Source organism: Thalassophryne amazonica, chromosome 19, assembly GCF_902500255.1.
Source record: "Thalassophryne amazonica chromosome 19, fThaAma1.1, whole genome shotgun sequence".
Taxonomy (NCBI): domain Eukaryota; kingdom Metazoa; phylum Chordata; class Actinopteri; order Batrachoidiformes; family Batrachoididae; genus Thalassophryne; species Thalassophryne amazonica.
The window spans coordinates 44,065,782-44,084,707 of record NC_047121.1 but is presented as its reverse complement, the minus strand read 5'-3'; the positions used below and the strand labels follow the sequence as shown (position 1 = coordinate 44,084,707).

The following is an 18,926-nucleotide window of genomic DNA, read 5'->3' as shown; positions in this document are numbered from 1 at the left end:
CTGAAAATGGAGGGAACATGTATAAAAGTGGCTGTAATTCCTAAGTGGTTAATGGCATTTTTTTGTTGAGCAGTTTGAATTAGAACTGAAAGCGACCATACAGTCACATCATGATTGTTCTAGTTCAGCTTATTTGTGGTGTGTACAGGCAGCAGTAGAAAAATTGTGCCACTGTCCCAGTTTGACTGTTTAGTGAGCGTTCTTCTCTTAATAATGTAAATCGTGTTTTGTTTTCTAGGAGAGAACCTGGATGCCATCCATGACATAACAGTTGCATATCCCAAAAACATCCCCCAGACAGAACGCCACATCATCTTAGGGCATTTTCCCCGTGAGATTCATTTCCATGTGCACCGCTTTCCAGTGTCTTCACTCCCCACGTCTTCCTCTGACTTGGAGTCTTGGTGTCGAGAGCGCTGGGCCGAGAAGGAGGTCCGTCTCCGGGACTTTTACTCAGGCCAGCCCCGAGCGTTTGACAGGGAGGGCACGGCGCAGGTGCCACCTTGTAAGTCAGAGCTGCGTGTGGCCCTGATCAAAGCTGCTTCACTGCTGTACTGGACCAGCTTCATCACCATGTGCTTCACTGGCCTGTGGCTGTGGGTGCCCTTCAGGCTCTACTTCCTGGTCATGATCAGTGTGTATGTGGGCCAACAGAAGCTGATTGGAGGGTTGGAGCTGCTGGAGTTGGCCTGCCATCGGTATTGGAAGTCAGAATCTGGCACTGTGGGTGGGAAGAATAAGGTGCTGGATGGAAAGATTGAGTGAGGATAGAAGAAGATGTGGTTGATTGGACAGCAGTGTGTTTCTGTCTGTCCTCAGCAAGGCACTTAGGACTCAGTCTCTTGGACAAGTTGAGTCCACAGGGTGAGTTGTCCATATCAAATACTCAGTACCCTCTGCTGGAGATGGGGAGCGATCAATGCACCTGCTGACGGCAGAAGTGACATTTTTGTTGCAAGAAAAAATGGAAAATAATATTAAGTACTTTTTTATGTCTATTAGGTTGAAAGATTTGTCTATGCTTTGCGTCTTCTTGTGCATATTCACTGTACTTTAGCTTGGCGTGAGTTCATTTTTATCATTTTATGTTGTTTATAATAGTCTTAAAACAACACTATCTGTCCTCTTTACGCTGATGCCATCTGAAACTGGTTTTGTTGTGTGCTGTGTTGCCTTTCCTCACAGAGCCATAGTACAGATCAGCTGTACATGTAAAGACGTGACAACCAGTTTTTTGAAGTCGGCACTGCAGCTCGTTAAATTAGAAGGACCTATAAAAAAGAAGTGCTGTGATTACCAGAGAGATAAACACTTCTGCTCACCTTCACTGGGTATGATTGCTGTTTTATACTAAGTGGGAAGTTATTTTTTTTTATATTAGTTCATTATGTATCGTTTTATGTGTTTGCTCCAGTAGCCATGAAGCTCATAACTATATGCGCACAAACATTTTAATCATAACTGAGATAAAAGCTCTGACTGAGGAGTGCTGCATCTGGATTATTGAGGAAGCTGAGCTTTGTGTCCTTTCTGGGAATACAGGGATGCCTTGTAAAGAGGAAGAATGTCCTGTTGGGACAACATTACCCCCGTGTGTAGGGCAGCACAGAGGACCAGACTTGGAGTGGAAAACTGGCCCCAAACCCGACCTAATCTGAAAAAGCTCAGTAATGCTCACCTCTGCCTGTGTCCCTCTCCAGGCCTAGGCATTGATATCCCTATAAACCCAATTAGCAAATGACAGCTGAGAAAGCCGTGTTTGTGCCAAAAAAGGACAGAAATTGAAAGACTGGCACTGCGGTGGAATCATTCTTAGCCTTTTGTCCCTGCTTGTCTTTGCCATCAATACGATTACAGTGTGGTAGTTTGATTTTTATTTCGGCCAAGGACGTAATAAAATCATTGCCGTTTACTCATTTGTCTGTCTGACTGTTAGCAGGATTACATCAAAATTGCAGCACAGATTTTGATGACCTTTTCATCACAGATAGATATTAGGCCATGGAAGACTCCATTAAATTGTGGAGGTGATCCTAATCTGGATTCTGCATCACTTTATATAGGCTTTGAAGGATTATGTAGAAAAAAAAACCACCACTTCACGAATTCTCACCATATTTGCACCACAGATAGATATTAGGGGCATGGAAGACTCGTCTGAATTTTGGAGGTGATCCGGATTGATGGATGTCATAAATCTCAAATTGCGCTTGTTTTTTTTTTTTTTTTCTTTCTTATTTCTTTTCTTCACAGCCTACAGCAGTGTCTGTATAACTGCAATATGAGAAAAATGAAGCTCCTGCAGTTCAGGTGTCACTGTGATTAGCTGTTTCCTGAGCAGCACATCATTAATTCATCAGGCGTGTTTCCTGTCCCCATTCAGAACTGCTGAACAACATTGAATTAAGCATTTGTCTCTGTCTTGTGCAGATATTTGTTTTATATTTAAACGCTGATGCTGGACCACTTTGAAGTCATTGTCCTCAGGTAAACACTACAGTGCACACTGTACTCTAAATATTTATCTGAATAAATATTACATCAACTCACTGTAGTATTTATTTTCTTTTTTGAACACTGACATACGGTGCATCCGGAAAGTATTCACAGCACTTCACTTTCTCCACATTTTCTTAGGTTACAGCCTTATTCCAAAATGGATGAAATTTATTTTTTTTTTCCCCCTTAAAAGTCTACACACAGTACCCCATAATGACTGTGAAGTGTTTTTTTTGTTTGGGTTTTTTTTTGCGAATTTGTTCAAAAGAAGTGTGTGTGTGTGTGTGTGTGTGTGTATGTATGTATGTGTGTGTGTATGTATGTGTGTGTGTGTATATATATATATATATATATATATATATATATATATATATATATACATGTGTATATATATATATATATATATAAAATAATAAACTCACCTGTACATATGTATTCACAGCCTTTACCATGAATCTCCAAATTGAGCTCAGGTGCATCCTGTTTCTATTGATCATCCTTGAGATGTTTCTGCAGCTTCATTGGAGTCCACCTGGAGGAAATTCAGCTGATTGAACATGATTTGGAAAGACACACACCTGTCTACATATAAGGTCCAACAGTTGACAGTGCATGTCAGAGTACAAACCAAGCATGAAGTCAAAAGAATTGTCCGTAGACCTCCGAAACAGGATTGTCTTGAGGCATACGATACGATATATACTTTATTATCCAAAAAAGGGAAATTCATCTTGGACTCATACACATCATACAATGCACAATAAAAACACACACTCCCACACTCATCTTCAACTGCTTAATCCAATCAAGGGTCGCCGGGGGCTGGAGCCTATCCCAGCAGTCGTAGAGCACGAGGCGGGGTACATCCAGGACTGGACGCCAGTCTGTCGCAAGGCCACGAACAGACAAACAAACACATTCACACCCACTCGCACACCTATGGACAATTTAAAGATTCCAATCCACCTAACCTGCATGTCTTTGGATGTGGAAGGAAACTGGACCATCCGGAGGAAACCCGCACAAACATGGGGAGAACATGCAAACTCCACACAGAAAGGAAAAGGATGGGAATTGAACCCACAACCTTCTCGCTGTGAGACAACAGTGCTAACCACCATCCACCGTGCTACCCCACGGTAAAAACAAAAGCAAAAAGAAAAAACCCATCCAATATAAACACCCTGCATAAATGAGTATAAATGTGACACAACAACAGGCAAGCCTCCTCCCTGCCATATTGCACACTTCCCCTTACCATAAATACCATGGAGCCATCACAGAGTTCTGCCACCTTACGCAATCTTATTCAGAAGTCTGATAGACGTCGGCACAAATGACTTTTTAAAACTGTTCATCTTAAATTTCAGAACGCATATACCACCTACCTGAAGGCAAGAGTTCATAATTTTTGTAGAGGATATGTGAGGAAGCATAAATCTGGGGAAGGGTACAGAAACATTTCTACTTCTTTGAAGGTCCCAATGAGCACAGTGGCCTCTATCATCTGTAAATGGAAGAAGTTCGGATCCACCAGGACTTCCTTGAGCTGGCCACCTGTCTCAACTGAGCGATTGGGGAAGAAGGACCTTATTCAGGGAGGTGACCAAGAACTCCATGGTCACTGTCAGAGATCCAGCATTCCTCTGGAGAGAGGAGAACCTTCCAGAAGGACAACCATCTCTGCAACAGTCCATCAATGGGGCCTGTATGGTAGAGTGGCCAGACGGAAGCCACTCCTTAGTAAAAGGCACATGGCAGCCCGCCTGAAGTTTACCAAAAGGCACCTGAAGGAGTGTCAGACAATGAGAAACAAAATTCTCTGGTCTGATAAGACAAAGATTGAACTCTTTGGTGTGAATGCCAGGCATCATGTTTGGAAGAAACCAGGCACCATCCCTACAGTGAAGCATGGTGCTGTCAGCATCACGCTGTGAGGATGTTTTTCAGCAGCAGGAACTGGGAGACTAGTCAGGATTGAGGGATAGATGAATGCAGCAAGTACAGAGACATCCTGGATGAAAACCTGCTCCAGAGCGCTCTTGACATCAGACTAGGGTGACAGTTTATCTTTCAGCTGGATAATTACCCTTAGAACACAGCCAAGACATCAGAGGAGTGGCTCAGTACAATCCGTGAATGTCCTTGAGTGGCCCAGCCGGAGCCCAGACCTGAATCTGATTTAACATCTCTGAAGAGAACTGAAAAAGGCTGTGCACTGACGCTCCCCATCCAACCTGATGGAGCTTGAGAGGTGGTGCAAAGAGAAATGCGTAAAACTGCTCAAAGATAGGTGCGCCAAGCTTGTGGCATCATATTCAAGAAGACTTGAGGCTGTAATTGCTGCCAAAGGTGCATCATCAAGTACTGAGCAAAAGATGTGAATTCTTATTTGGTTATGTGATTTCTTAGTTTTTTAGTTTCAATAAATTTACAAAAATTAAAAAAAAACTTTTTCATGTTGTCATTATGGGGTGCTGTGAGTAGAAGTTTGAGGGGAACAAAATGAATTTACTCCATTTTGGAATAAGGCTGTAACAAAATGTGAAGTGCTGTGAATACTGTCTGGATGCACTGTACGTGCAGTTTACAATGTCACAGCCATTGCAAGACACTGTTCCAGATTTAACACTGTAGTTCATAATCTGTCTTTTTTTTTTATTTAATTTTGAGATGCTCCACAACAGTAGACCTTGAATTTTTCTTGAAATTTCTCAAATGTGGAGTGTGGTGGTTGCTGTTCCGTAACAACTTGAATGTTAGTTGTGCAACACGAGGGTCATAATTTGCCTTTTCTGTTTTTGTGCACAGTCACACACACATTCCTAACCATCTGCAGACAACCAAGAAGGTCAGAAGCTTTGAAGGTGAAGTGCAGTCACCATAGTGACTAATGTTGACTCCCCTGTCTCCTAGCAACGGGATGTAGAGTGATGTCAATGGAAAGCTTGCTATTTTCTCCTGCTGTTGGAATGATGTCCCTCCTTTGTGTGCAAGAGAGTGGCGGAAAGAGATAGGTTTATTTCTATTTTCCATGTCGGTGGTGTCAATAGATTGGGTGTGATGCTGATATGTAGCGTTAAGGCAAGGATAAAGGGGAGTACTCGTAGCTGTTCAGGGTGATGATTCATCAAGCAATTTAGGGAGTGGTATTTATTTTGAATTTTTTTTTTTTTTTATGTTTCCTCCCAGTGATGTGAATATGAATATAAGCACACACACACACACACACACACACACATTCACAAAAGGCTTTGACAAATTTGGCAGCGGTTGCAAGGATGAGTGATGATGCACACAGATAACATCATACTGTAGGAGACACGGAACATCACTGCTTTTTTGATGACTGTTATTAGGCTACAGGACAACTCTAACAACAATTAAGTTCAGAATGCTGCAGCCTCCTTTTTGCCCTATCAGGTCATGCATGGTCTCTGTTAGGAAAGCAGTCGATATGGTCATTAAAAAGTTTTTCTTCTGGTAATGCCTTTGCCTTTGCCTCTACTGGTGGTTGGCTCTCACTGCGGTATTGTATCACTTCCTGTTCCGGAGCACAGCGGTGTTTTTCTGTATCTGTTAGCTGTTTAATCTGCGCAGTTAGATTGATCTAGTTATCTAGATTACGATTTGTTTCCCAGTGTAATCTTTACGTGCCTTAACTAAAGCACTCCTTCTGCTGAATCACCTCTAAATTATTTACACATTATTCACTTTGCGTGTTTTTAGGAATCCGCTAGCTTAGCGTAGCTACTAGCTCTTATCCGATTTAGCATGGCGGCTTCTCCTGTCTCTCCCGCACTTTTCTGCTCTGGGTGTGAAATGTTTAGTTATTCCTCGGCCTCCTTTAGCAGTAATGGTACTTGTAATAAATGTAGGTTATTCGTAGCTTTGGAGGCCAGGCTGGGCGAATTGGAGACTCGGCTCCGCACCGTGGAAAATTCTACAGCTAGCCAGGCCCCTGTAGTCGGTGCGGACCAAGGTAGCTTAGCCGCCGTTAGTTCCCCCCTGGCAGATCCCGGGCAGTCGGGAAAGCAGGCTGACTGGGTGACTGTGAGGAGGAAGCGTAGCCCTAAACAGAAGCCCCGTGTACACCGCCAACCCGTTCACATTTCTAACCGTTTTCCCCCACTCGGCGACACACCCGCTGAGGATCAAACTCTGGTTATTGGCGACTCTGTTTTGCGAAATGTGAAGTTAGCGACACCAGCAACCATAGTCAATTGTCTTCTGGGGGCCAGAGCAGGCGACATTGAAGGAAATTTGAAACTGCTGGCTAAGGCTAAGCGTAAATTTGGTAAGATTGTAATTCACGTCGGCAGTAATGACACCCGGTTACGCCAATCGGAGGTCACAAAAATTAACATTAAATCGGTGTGTAACTTTGCAAAAACAATGTCGGACTCTAGTTTTCTCTGGGCCCCTCCCCAATCAGACCGGGAGTGACATGTTTAGCCGCATGTTCTCCTTGAATTGCTGGCTGTCTGAGTGGTGTCCAAAAAATGAGGTGGGCTTCACAGATAATTGGCAAAGCTTCTGGGGGAAACCTGGTCTTGTTAGGAGAGACGGCATCCATCCCACTTTGGATGGAGCAGCTCTCATTTCTAGAAATCTGGCCAATTTTCTTAAATCCTCCAAACCGTGACTATCCAGGGTTGGGACCAGGAAGCAGAGTTGTAGTCTTACACACCTCTCTGCAGCTTCTCTCCCCCTGCCATCCCCTCATTACCCCATCCCCGTAGAGACGGTGCCTGCTCCCAGACTACCAATAACCAGCAAAAATCTATTTAAGCATAAAAATTCAAAAAGAAAAAATAATATAGCACCTTCAACTGCACCACAGACTAAAACAGTTAAATGTGGTCTATTAAACATTAGGTCTCTCTCTTCTAAGTCCCTGTTGGTAAATGATATAATAATTGATCAACATATTGATTTATTCTGCCTTACAGAAACCTGGTTACAGCAGGATGAATATGTTAGTTTAAATGAGTCAACACCCCCGAGTCACACTAACTGTCAGAATGCTCGTAGCACGGGCCGGGGCGGAGGATTAGCAGCAATCTTCCATTCCAGCTTATTAATTAATCAAAAACCCAGACAGAGCTTTAATTCATTTGAAAGCTTGACTCTTAGTCTTGTCCATCCAAATTGGAAGTCCCAAAAACCAGTTTTATTTGTTATTATCTATCGTCCACCTGGTCGTTACTGTGAGTTTCTCTGTGAATTTTCAGACCTTTTGTCTGACTTAGTGCTTAGCTCAGATAAGATAATTATAGTGGGCGATTTTAACATCCACACAGATGCTGAGAATGACAGCCTCAACACTGCATTTAATCTATTATTAGACTCTATTGGCTTTGCTCAAAAAGTAAATGAGTCCACCCACCACTTTAATCATATCTTAGATCTTGTTCTGACTTATGGTATGGAAATACAAGACTTAACAGTATTCCCTGAAAACTCCCTTCTGTCTGATCATTTCTTAATAACATTTACATTACTCTGATGGACTACCCAGCAGTGGGGAATAAGTTTCATTACACTAGAAGTCTTTCAGAAAGCGCTGTAACTAGGTTTAAGGATATGATTCCTTCTTTATGTTCTCTAATGCCATATACCAACACAGTGCAGAGTAGCTACCTAAACTCTGTAAGTGAGATAGAGTATCTCGTCAATAGTTTTACATCCTCATTGAAGACAACTTTGGATGCTGTAGCTCCTCTAAAAAAGAGAGCTTTAAATCAGAAGTGCCTGACTCCGTGGTATAACTCACAAACTCGTAGCTTAAAGCAGATAACCCGTAAGTTGGAGAGGAAATGGCGTCTCACTAATTTAGAAGATCTTCACTTAGCCTGGAAAAAGAGTCTGTTGCTCTATAAAAAAGCCCTCCGTAAAGCTAGGACATCTTTCTACTCATCACTAATTGAAGAAAATAAGAACAACCCCAGGTTTCTTTTCAGCACTGTAGCCAGGCTGACAAAGAGTCAGAGCTCTATTGAGCTGAGTATTCCATTAACTTTAACTAGTAATGACTTCATGACTTTCTTTGCTAACAAAATTTTAACTATTAGAGAAAAAATTACTCATAACCATCCCAAAGACGTATCGTTATCTTTGGCTGCTTTCAGTGATGCCGGTATTTGGTTAGACTCTTTCTCTCCGATTGTTCTGTCTGAGTTATTTTCATTAGTTACTTCATCCAAACCATCAACATGTTTATTAGACCCCATTCCTACCAAGCTGCTCAAGGAAGCCCTACCATTATTTAATGCTTCGATCTTAAATATGATCAATCTATCTTTGTTAGTTGGCTATGTACCACAGGCTTTTAAGGTGGCAGTAATTAAACCATTACTTAAAAAGCCATCACTTAACCCAGCTATCTTAGCTAATTATAGGCCAATCTCCAACCTTCTTTTTCTCTCAAAAATTCTTGAAAGGGTAGTTGTAAAACAGCTAACTGATCATCTGCAGAGGAATGGTCTATTTGAAGAGTTTCAGTCAGGTTTTAGAATTCATCATAGTACAGAAACAGCATTAGTGAAGGTTACAAATGATCTTCTTATGGCCTCGGACAGTGGACTCATCTCTGTGCTTGTTCTGTTAGACCTCAGTGCTGCTTTTGATACTGTTGACCATAAAATTTTATTACAGAGATTAGAGCATGCCATAGGTATTAAAGGCACTGCGCTGCGGTGGTTTGAATCATATTTGTCTAATAGATTACAATTTGTTCATGTAAATGGGGAATCTTCTTCACAGACTAAAGTTAATTATGGAGTTCCACAAGGTTCTGTGCTAGGACCAATTTTATTCACTTTATACACGCTTCCCTTAGGCAGTATTATTAGACGGTATTGCTTAAATTTTCATTGTTACGCAGATGATACCCAGCTTTATCTATCCATGAAGCCAGAGGACACACACCAATTAGCTAAACTGCAGGATTGTCTTACAGACATAAAGACATGGATGACCTCTAATTTCCTGCTTTTAAACTCAGATAAAACTGAAGTTATTGTACTTGGCCCCACAAATCTTAGAAACATGGTGTCTAACCAGATCCTTACTCTGGATGGCATTACCCTGACCTCTAGTAATACTGTGAGAAATCTTGGAGTCATTTTTGATCAGGATATGTCATTCAAAGCGCATATTAAACAAATATGTAGGACTGCTTTTTTGCATTTACGTAGAATGGGAGGCAGAGCCTTCAGCTTTCAGGCTCCTCTCCTGTGGAACCAGCTCCCAATTCAGATCAGGGAGACAGACACCCTCTCTACTTTTAAGATTAGGCTTAAAACTTTCCTTTTTGCTAAAGCTTATAGTTAGGGCTGGATCAGGTGACCCTGAACCATCCCTTAGTTATGCTGCTATAGACGTAGACTGCTGGGGGGTTCCCATGATGCACTGTTTCTTTCTCTTTTTGCTCTGTATGCACCAATCTGCATTTAATCATTAGTGATCGATCTCTGCTCCCCTCCACAGCATGTCTTTTTCCTGGTTCTCTCCCTCAGCCCCAACCAGTCCCAGCAGAAGACTGCCCCTCCCTGAGCCTGGTTCTGCTGGAGGTTTCTTCCTGTTAAAAGGGAGTTTTTCCTTCCCACTGTAGCCAAGTGCTTGCTCACAGGGGGTCGTTTTGACCGTTGGGGTTTTACATAATTATTGTATGGCCTTGCCTTACAATATAAAGCGCCTTGGGGCAACTGTTTGTTGTGATTTGGCGCTATATAAAAAAATTGATTGATTGATTAATGCTTGAGATCTCTCAAGACACCGCAATGGGACCAAAAATACAGCCAAGCAGAGTTGTTGCAATATTTGTGTGAGCTATATTTAATCTGATGTGACTCAGTGTTGGGTGCCTCCAGGAGTAACTGCAGAAAAGCAAACCTGTTGTTGATGCCACTACTGACGCAGGCTGTCTGACACCAACAAAGAAACCTTCCAACAGGATCACAGCTAAAAATAACTATGCAGCAGCAAAGCAATATTAGAGGATGGATTAAAACTGTATTATCCTGCCTTACAAAATAACAAACAAACCTAACTTCTTCATCATGAGTACTTTTTCAGTGAGTATTGGATATGATTAAAATGGGATTAATAGTCCAGATGTATATTTTTGCCACAATTACACAACCTGCTTTTTCCCCTCCCCTGCACATTAATTCTTGAGTTTGGGGGGTGGGTGTACAATTCATCCAATGTTCTTTGTATTTAGGTCAGGAGAGTTCAAAAAGGGAGCAGCATCACTGATGTATATTTGCAGATTGCAGTAAAAATCTGCAGGCTAAGAACTGAAAGAGCATGCCCTCAGAGATCTTATTTCAGGAGTATTCTGCTGCCACCTAGAGGTCTAAAGCCGGACTTGCTTGCATCTTTTTAAATAAACTCAAAGCAAGCTTTTGTCTACCATCACATTTTCTGCCATTATAAAAAATGCAGTGCTTGCAAATCTACATTAAATGACATGCATACATGTCATAATATGCTACCAACACAATATAAATACATTGTAAGTATGAATTCTCCTGTCAATCAACCATTCTTGAAGTATGTCTGAATGATTTGTTGGACTGATAGTATATTTATGTATTTACCTGTCTGTGTTAGCAGTGTGTACATTCTGAATATAAAGTGTATCACAAAGCATGACTGAATAATAGTTGGGGGAGGGATGGGGGTGGGGGGTTAGTACATCCAACCATCGCCTTAGTTGCATCCAGGAGTCAACCGTAGACGGGAGGCACCAGGAGCCTGAAGACATGGACTTTCATTCTTTCAGTTTTATTGGAATCCCCAAAGCTCTTAAAAGTCAAAGTTCCAGAGACTGCACATTTGAAAGGCAGATACTGAAACTGAATGACAAGAAATGCAAGTTAGCATCATCACTTCATCTAACATGTATACCTTTGTAAGTAGGAGGAAGCCAGAGCATCCAGAGGGAACCCATGCAGACTCCACACAGAAAGGACCATGCGGGATGCAATCCCACGACCTTTCTGTGAGCCAACAGTGCTAACCACTAAGGCACTCTGCTGCCCCCACAGGTGAATTACTATGTGAATTGGAACAATTTAAAAAAAAAAACAATCAAGTACTTATTGTATTTGTGGAAAACAGAAAACCAAATGTAATGTCTTGTAGCTTCATCTGTAAAAAGACACACCCCAGAATTTAGCCCAGTCACACCAAATCTTTATTTAGAAATCACACCAGAGAAAACCCAGCAAATAGCCAAACAATATTTTTTTCAAACTCCAATCAAGAAACTATACAATAAGATAAATGTAAAAGTAACACTCAGCAAAACATTAAGAGTAAAGCAAATAAGCACAGCAAGTCTATCTAGCATTATAACATAAGTTCAGTTATGATCGTTGACTGTAGGGATTCAGATCAGTATCTTGCAAAACCTGTGTATTTGCAGAAATAAGTCCAAATATTTTGCACACCGTTGTACATGGCAATGAACAGGAGCTGAGTTGCCCAAGTGAAGCTCGGACCATTCTGAAACTTACACATAACTGCTTTCTTTTCATGGAACTCTGGACACTGATGGAGGCTGAGTTTGACTTTGAAAACACTAAAGCTTGCTTAAATGTGTTGTGCTAATGCTCATCAGTGGCACCCCCAAATTTTAAGTGCAGGATTTAAAATATCTTCAAAAGTAAATGCAAATGAACCAATCTTGTATAATGAGAATATTTAATAAAATATCCAGTTACTGAACAGAACAAAATAAAGTACTTGTCCTGAAATACATAACATGTACATGTGACAATTACTAACTCCCTTTGATGCAGTTATAAGAAATCATCACTTTTACAGCCAGTCTCAATGAATGGATATGTGAACATTTCCAAATCACTGACTACATCCTGGATTTCACTGACAATTATTAATAAACAAACAGGCTGGTAGTCTACAGTAAATCTGTCAAGAGTACAGATTTCACAAAAACTGAGTGATTATATGAAGAGACTATTGAGGGAAGCCACCCATCCAAGCCAACTCTGTACAAATTATAGGCTTTTGTAGCTGCAACTGGGCATACAGCAACTTTTATCTGTTGCATCAGTAGTTGTAAATCTTCAGTGTGAAGGGGAACAGGGAGGGACAAAAATTCTAATTTAGCGGATGGCACAAGACTTGAGCCTAGATTTTATGATTTCTATCTTGTTTTAAAATCCTATGTTCTATTCCACTATGAAAATATAACTGATGATGCAACAAACAAGACTGCCACCAGAATTTCTCCAATAACCTTCGACTCACTAACAGTTATGGGCATCTTGTTGGCTTCTCTCATTAGTCTCCTTGGACAGTCATTACATGTTTGAAAATTTGTTACTATAGTCAAATTTACCAAACAGTATTTCTTAATGACTGCTGTAAATGAAGTCTTAAGATGTATTCAGTGACTTAGAAATGTTCTAAAAACTGGCTGTTAAAGTGATGATTTACTGTAAGTTCATCAAAAGGTGCCAAAACCCTTTAAGTTCAGTATATGAAAGCATTTTGTTGTATCCAATAACTTTGGCTATTTTATTAATTATGCAGATGATAAAAAATTTGTTCAATCACATTTATTGTTGAGTATACTTGAAGGTCTGTAGTTAAATTTCAGGGGTGCTAATAATGCTGGGCAAGACTATAACAGGTCATCATAAAATCAAATACATTTTAAACCTAGGATTTTTTTTTTTTAAAGGGATGGTCAATTTACTAAATGTACTTAAAAACTAGGAGATTACCTCACCAGTGAAATGAGAATTCATAAACACAAGCTGGGCTGGAATACATTTTTTGTTTGACCCACATCCACAGTCCTCCCTCTCCACAGTGAAAACAGACAGCTAAAAGCCTGCACTGCTGATATTTTACCTGGTGTGCCTCAATCAGGCAACGCAACCATGGAAACAGACAGAATGACCAGACAAAATAAAACTAAACGTCACTGCTTCCCCCATTAACTATAGCAGTGAGATACTGAAGCCACTTTGTGTACATTTCAATAATGTCATATGAATCAAAATAACTGTACAACATGCGAGTGGTAAGGAAATAGAATCACCACCAAATACAAAAATGAATACTTCGATATGACATCAATCTGTGTCTTCCATAGTGTAACGTCTGGATGAGAACATAAGATTTTAAACACTAATACATTCATTTTACTACCAGCTAAGAAAAAGGAACTGAGATACCCATTGTGGTCTCAACTGCATCCAGTTGTTAGCAACAAATACACTGACACAAAGCTCACAACATGGACGTACAGCACAACATCTCCGTGGGTTTACCTAGGTGAAGCAGTGCCGATTAGATGGGCCTTGTTGTTACTCCCACGTCTGGATGCTGAATTGTTTTCAGCTCCGTTAATTAAACAAACTGAACAACCAGATGCTGAGTTTTTCCTACAACTGACCGCTTGTATTATCATGCGAATCTTTCATAATAAATGCCGTGCATGGCTTGTGCAGCAGTGTTGGAAATTCCATGCGACTGTGCATGGACACTTCAACAAGCTATGGTATAACTCCCTATATGCACCCCCAGTTGTTTCAAAGGGTGCAGAGTATGACACATTAGGAAATATTTAGGGAAAGCTTTAATTCAGTGAAAACAGATCCAGCAGACCATTTGTGTAATCAGCAGAGGTCTAAGGTCGCACGCCAGAGACGTGCACTTGAGGAGGTGAGGCCGAAACGTTATTGACCATAAAGTCTGCAGATGGTGGTGAGTGGTGCAGCGGCAAGGTGGGGAATTACAGAGAGTAAGGAGGGCATGGGCGTGAGGTTTCCCACACTCATTATTCCAATATTAGGAGCTCATGAGTTGTCGGAGGGGACATGTTCTTCAAAGCCCTCGCTCTCCCTCACCAGCGCCCTCTCCAGGATAACGCGTCCCTCCTTGTACCGCTGGCTATCTTCGGTAGCGAACTCGTATATCCAGCCCAGCTTGCTGTTGCAGTTCTTGCAGCTGACGTCCCTCACCATGTGCCGGCCGGTAAGCATCACTCTGTCCTGCACTTCACTGTACTGCAGGTTCACCACCTGTGAGGTGAAAACACAACGTACGCAAAACATTAATCGCCCGCTGCAAACAGCTCATTTGAAATGGGAGTAAATCCAGTTGTGTAACATTGCTGTTGACCTTGTTGAAGAGAAATGCTCTTCCTGTTGCTCCTGTGAAGCGCGTGGAGATGAGCTCAGACCGATTTGTCAGGATGGTGTCGCAGTTGGCGCAGGAGAAGAGGCGTGTTCCTCCAATGTGGTCCAAAAAGATACGTCCCATCTTTTTTTGCTTCTCTGGGAATGACTGAAATAAGAACCGAGTCTCATTTAAAAGGAAAATATTTATCTTAATAAAGTTACATGAAATAGGTTTTGGACCAAAAACAGTTTAACAAAGTACAAAATATCACAATAGGGATGGGTATTGATAAGATTTTATCAATATCGATACCATTATCAATTCCGCTTATCAATCCGATTCCTTATCGATTCCCTTATCGATACCTCTTGTGAATTTTCTGTGTACTAAAAGTAGGCTTTACAGATTTTCTATGTCAACATTTTTTGAGTCTTAAAGTAAATAAATATGAAAATCGGTCACTGGACATAATAAACTCTACATGGTGGATCCTTGATCTCTGGACATAAATCGAAATAAACAAAATCTATAGTTTTTGTCAAAAGCATTTCCTTTCAGACATTACTGGCATGAATGTCTTTCCATATGTCTGAGCTGAGCTCTTGCAGCTGACTGTGCTGCACGTCAGGATGTAATTCATAAAGAATGCAGGACGTCTCATTTTTGGAGGACAAAAAAAAAACAAAACATTTTAGTTGATTGTAGTTTATTGTCTGTATTACAGCGTTTGGAAAACGGTGTCATTTTATTTGAAGCGGCAATTAGTTTTGAAGTTATTAATTCCGACCGGAATCTGTCTTGGTAGAGAGACATATAGTGTTTGGAGCTGTGCCAACGGAACGGAGGACGATTCTCGTTTCTTGACTGCAACAAGACAAGAGTCCCAGTTAGTGACTTTAATCCACACAAAGGTGACTCACGACTGACCTATTTTAATGGCTTTGAGGGGGGTTAAGAAGCCCTTGCTGCTTCTGAAGAGCAGTGAATCAAAAAAACAATGAGCCAGCGGATCGAAGCACTGCTTCATTGGTTCATGCTTCAAAGTGGAGTTGTGCTGCAGAAGCGGTTGATTACAGAGCCGCTGCAGAGTCTGCAATCAACATAGAGAAATGATCATTTTCCCGGCAAACAGCCTCAAAAACAACGGCCACCCTGAAGGACCAGTAAGGGAATCGTTAAGCAAAAAGATTACTGATATCAGTAGATTACTGATATCAGTAGAACGAATCACTTCTTAACGATACCCGAAAAGAACCGGTTCTCGATATGCAACCCTATATCACAAACCGCTTAGAACACTTGAGATCCCTGATAAAGACAAGCTCATAATACTTGAACAGTGTGGATGTCCAGATACTTATCTGGGTATTAATACCCAGGATACCACTGGGTTTTTGAAGAATGTGTTGACTGTATGCACACCAATCCTGTTGAAGTTCTGATTGTTTTTGTGCCCTGCAAGTGTATACAAATTGCTTTCGTATGCAACAGGAAAACAAGTGTTGGGTAGTGTTATGAATGGCTTTCAATGAATTATAAAAAAATAAAACAAAAACAAGTACTGCCATGTTTTAATATTTTTAATTACAACATCAAAAGAAAACATTAAAGCCTTACTTCCCTGGTGTTGGTATTTTTAAGACTTTTGAAAGACTGATTTAAGGCATTTTAATAATCGACAAAGGCCATATTTTTAGACTAACAAATACCTTGTAAGACTTTTTAAAGATCTGTAGGAACCCTGAAAAGATAAATCAAACAATAAAGATCAGAGTGGGACAACAGAACGTGATCAAGCCATGGGGTTAGTTTTGGATTTACATCATTGGGAACTACAGCTATTTGAATTTAATATATAATAATATGAGCAAAGATTCCAAATACAGCACTTGAAATGAACTATAGACAAAGTCTATTTCACTACTTTGTATGACATATACACACACATATACACACACACACACACATATATATAAGTGATAAAGGACTAACTCAGAACTGGTACTCAAAAGGGATTTGCCCAGTGTTACTACACATTCCTCCACCTTAAACTGGATTAAAGTAATTTAGCTGTGAGCATTTAAATTAAAGCTGGAAATTTGAACTTTGAGCAAATATTCACCGACCGCTATGTATGTTCTAAGGCTAAAAATACCAACTTTGCCTGTCCAAATATTTCTGGGCCCCACTGTAGCTGCTCACAACTCACTCATGAAAACTGCTGACTTACAGATTGCACCTTAAAGGAGTTCACTGAACGTCGGCATGAAGAACTTTAAAAAGGTACTAGATATTTTGCCAAGCCGACACTGAAATCTGACTTTCCCTCGCATTTTTGTTCAGCCTCATAAAATATTCAGTAAGTTAAAAGAAGCTAACGCTCCTTTAGCCGCTTAGCTAACACCGAGAACCACAAAAACAAAACGCGTCTCTTGCCTATTTCTACATAACCGTCTTCCTACCTTTTCAAATTTGACTTTACGGCAATAAATATCACCACCAGCGTTGATGTCACCGACGTTATACGTCACCACCCGGTTATATTTTAGACGTATATTATCCGTTTGTTCCGTCGTGGTCGTCGATGCTTTGCTTTGTTGTTCTGTTTCAGCTGTTCCTGTCTGCGACGTTGCGCTCCAATATCAACATCCGGTCGTGACGTAGCAGTAGCTGCTGTGCCACGGGTGTTCCAGTAGGTGTCAGCAAAAACATGTAACAAGCATCGACATACGTTACCTTTTATATAGTATTTTTATAAGCAGTTTGACTATTTTTAATTTCAACGTGACGACTCACGTTGAAATTAAAACAATTAATTAAGACAATTTGAATTTAAAACGTAAAACAATTTAACCAGTCAAAATGTAATTACAGATATTTCAAAGAAGAAGTTTGCCATCAGAAATAAAACCTTAGATACCCATCAGCGATGTGAATCCTGCCAACAGCAGATGAGAGCATAAAATACTGTTTTAATGAGCCGTTGTATGGGTCATATTGTGTATTGTGTAAATTACTTTCTATCATCGTTCACTTATATCTTTAGCAATATTCAAGTCTCTGACTATTCGGCTTTTGGGGTCGAGCAAGGCCTGCAAAGAGTTTGTGCAGTTATGAAGTTGCCCATGTTTCACCTGGCTGTGGTAGATAGATGGCTACTTTGAAGAAGTGGGGTGGGACCGGTTGTCTGCCTGGATGGTTGCCATCCAAGACTTAAGGTGGTTCCATAGTGTGAATGCAGCAATGTGCAGACCTGACCTGACTTGAGCCACCTATAGATAAATATGGGTGGGATTTCAAATTAAACATACGAAATCCCCCAGTTCTATGCATATGTAGAAGCTCCACTGCCTGTAAGAAAAGCCTCCCCATCAGTGATGACACTGATCTGATCTGGGGAAAGGGCACCACCCTGTCTGGGGAATAAGATCTTGAAGTTTCGTTACAAATGAGAAATTATATCAATATTTTATGCATTTGAGATATGTTCAGTAATATTGAGTAATGTGTAACTTGGCAGAATATTGAGTTTATAGCTAAGCCCCTTCAGCTTAGCTATGTGGATCTACATGCTGTTTTGGCACAAGTTTTCCACCAAATGCCATTCCTGATGCAACTCCATATTAACCAGGAACCTTCTGCCCTGAAACCTAGTGCACTAACCACTTGGCCACCACTCCTGTGAGAATAATGAGTTTATATGTCTGCTTAACTCATTCAGTGTAGTCTCAACTCTCCAGTGAATTCCATTTATTTGTTTAATGTACCATCATTTGAAGACAGTTTTGCAAATGCTGTCATAAACATAACGATTTTACATCTCTGTAATTTGATGATAACTTGCTGTTTTCCATTTTAATGATTCTGAGCATTCGATAACCTGCAAAGCGAATCAAAGGACAGACTAACAAAAAATGCAGCAGTCTAATCATATCTTATCTCCCTATCTCCAAAACCTACCATCATGATTTTATTGCATTGCTGATTGCTTCTGTGGTGCAATTACTGTAATTATGCAACCATATAGTATTATATTAACCTTCAGTGAGTGCATTTATCATCACAGGTTTAAAAAAAATGTCTTATGATGTGTACAGAGTAAGCACCCATAAGGTGGAAAGCAGGGAATTCAAAATAATGTTTAATAATTGGTCATTTTAAAATGTTGTTACTGTAATGCCAAAAAATTCTCTCAAAAAGATTGAAATGAATAAATAATTATTTGAATTTTTACACTCAAATGAGTTTTATTATGAACC

The 18,926-nt window shown here is 40.5% G+C and overlaps 2 protein-coding genes across 9 annotated transcripts in view; one reads left to right on the top strand and one right to left on the bottom strand.

Moving 5' to 3' along the window:
- lclat1 (lysocardiolipin acyltransferase 1) overlaps positions 1-11,103 on the top strand; it is a 29,046-nt gene extending 17,943 nt beyond the window's left edge. For 4 of the 5 annotated variants that reach the window (XM_034195180.1, XM_034195179.1, XM_034195178.1 and 1 more), the window contains one exon: positions 239-1,508. In XM_034195180.1, the coding sequence (XP_034051071.1) occupies positions 239-765 (527 nt within the window). In that variant the 3' untranslated portion in view covers positions 766-1,508. Of the gene's footprint in view, positions 1-238; positions 1,509-11,088 lie in introns of those variants that run through there. The other variant, XR_004566762.1, reaches the window with a different exon arrangement.
- Positions 11,104-11,681: 578 nt separating this feature from the next.
- The window catches only part of ypel5 (yippee-like 5), a 15,863-nt gene continuing 8,618 nt past the window's right edge, over positions 11,682-18,926 (bottom strand). Inside the window, exons 1-4 of one of the 4 annotated variants that reach the window (XM_034195215.1) lie at positions 17,130-17,313; positions 16,378-16,408; positions 14,668-14,834; positions 11,682-14,567 (exon numbers count right to left, since the gene is read on the bottom strand). In XM_034195215.1, coding sequence (XP_034051106.1) covers positions 14,343-14,567; positions 14,668-14,808 — 366 coding nt within the window. In that variant the 5' untranslated portion in view covers positions 14,809-14,834; positions 16,378-16,408; positions 17,130-17,313 and the 3' untranslated portion in view covers positions 11,682-14,342. Of the gene's footprint in view, positions 14,568-14,667; positions 14,835-16,376; positions 16,409-17,129; positions 17,314-18,926 lie in introns of those variants that run through there. The other 3 variants (XM_034195213.1, XM_034195214.1, XM_034195216.1) reach the window with 3 other exon arrangements.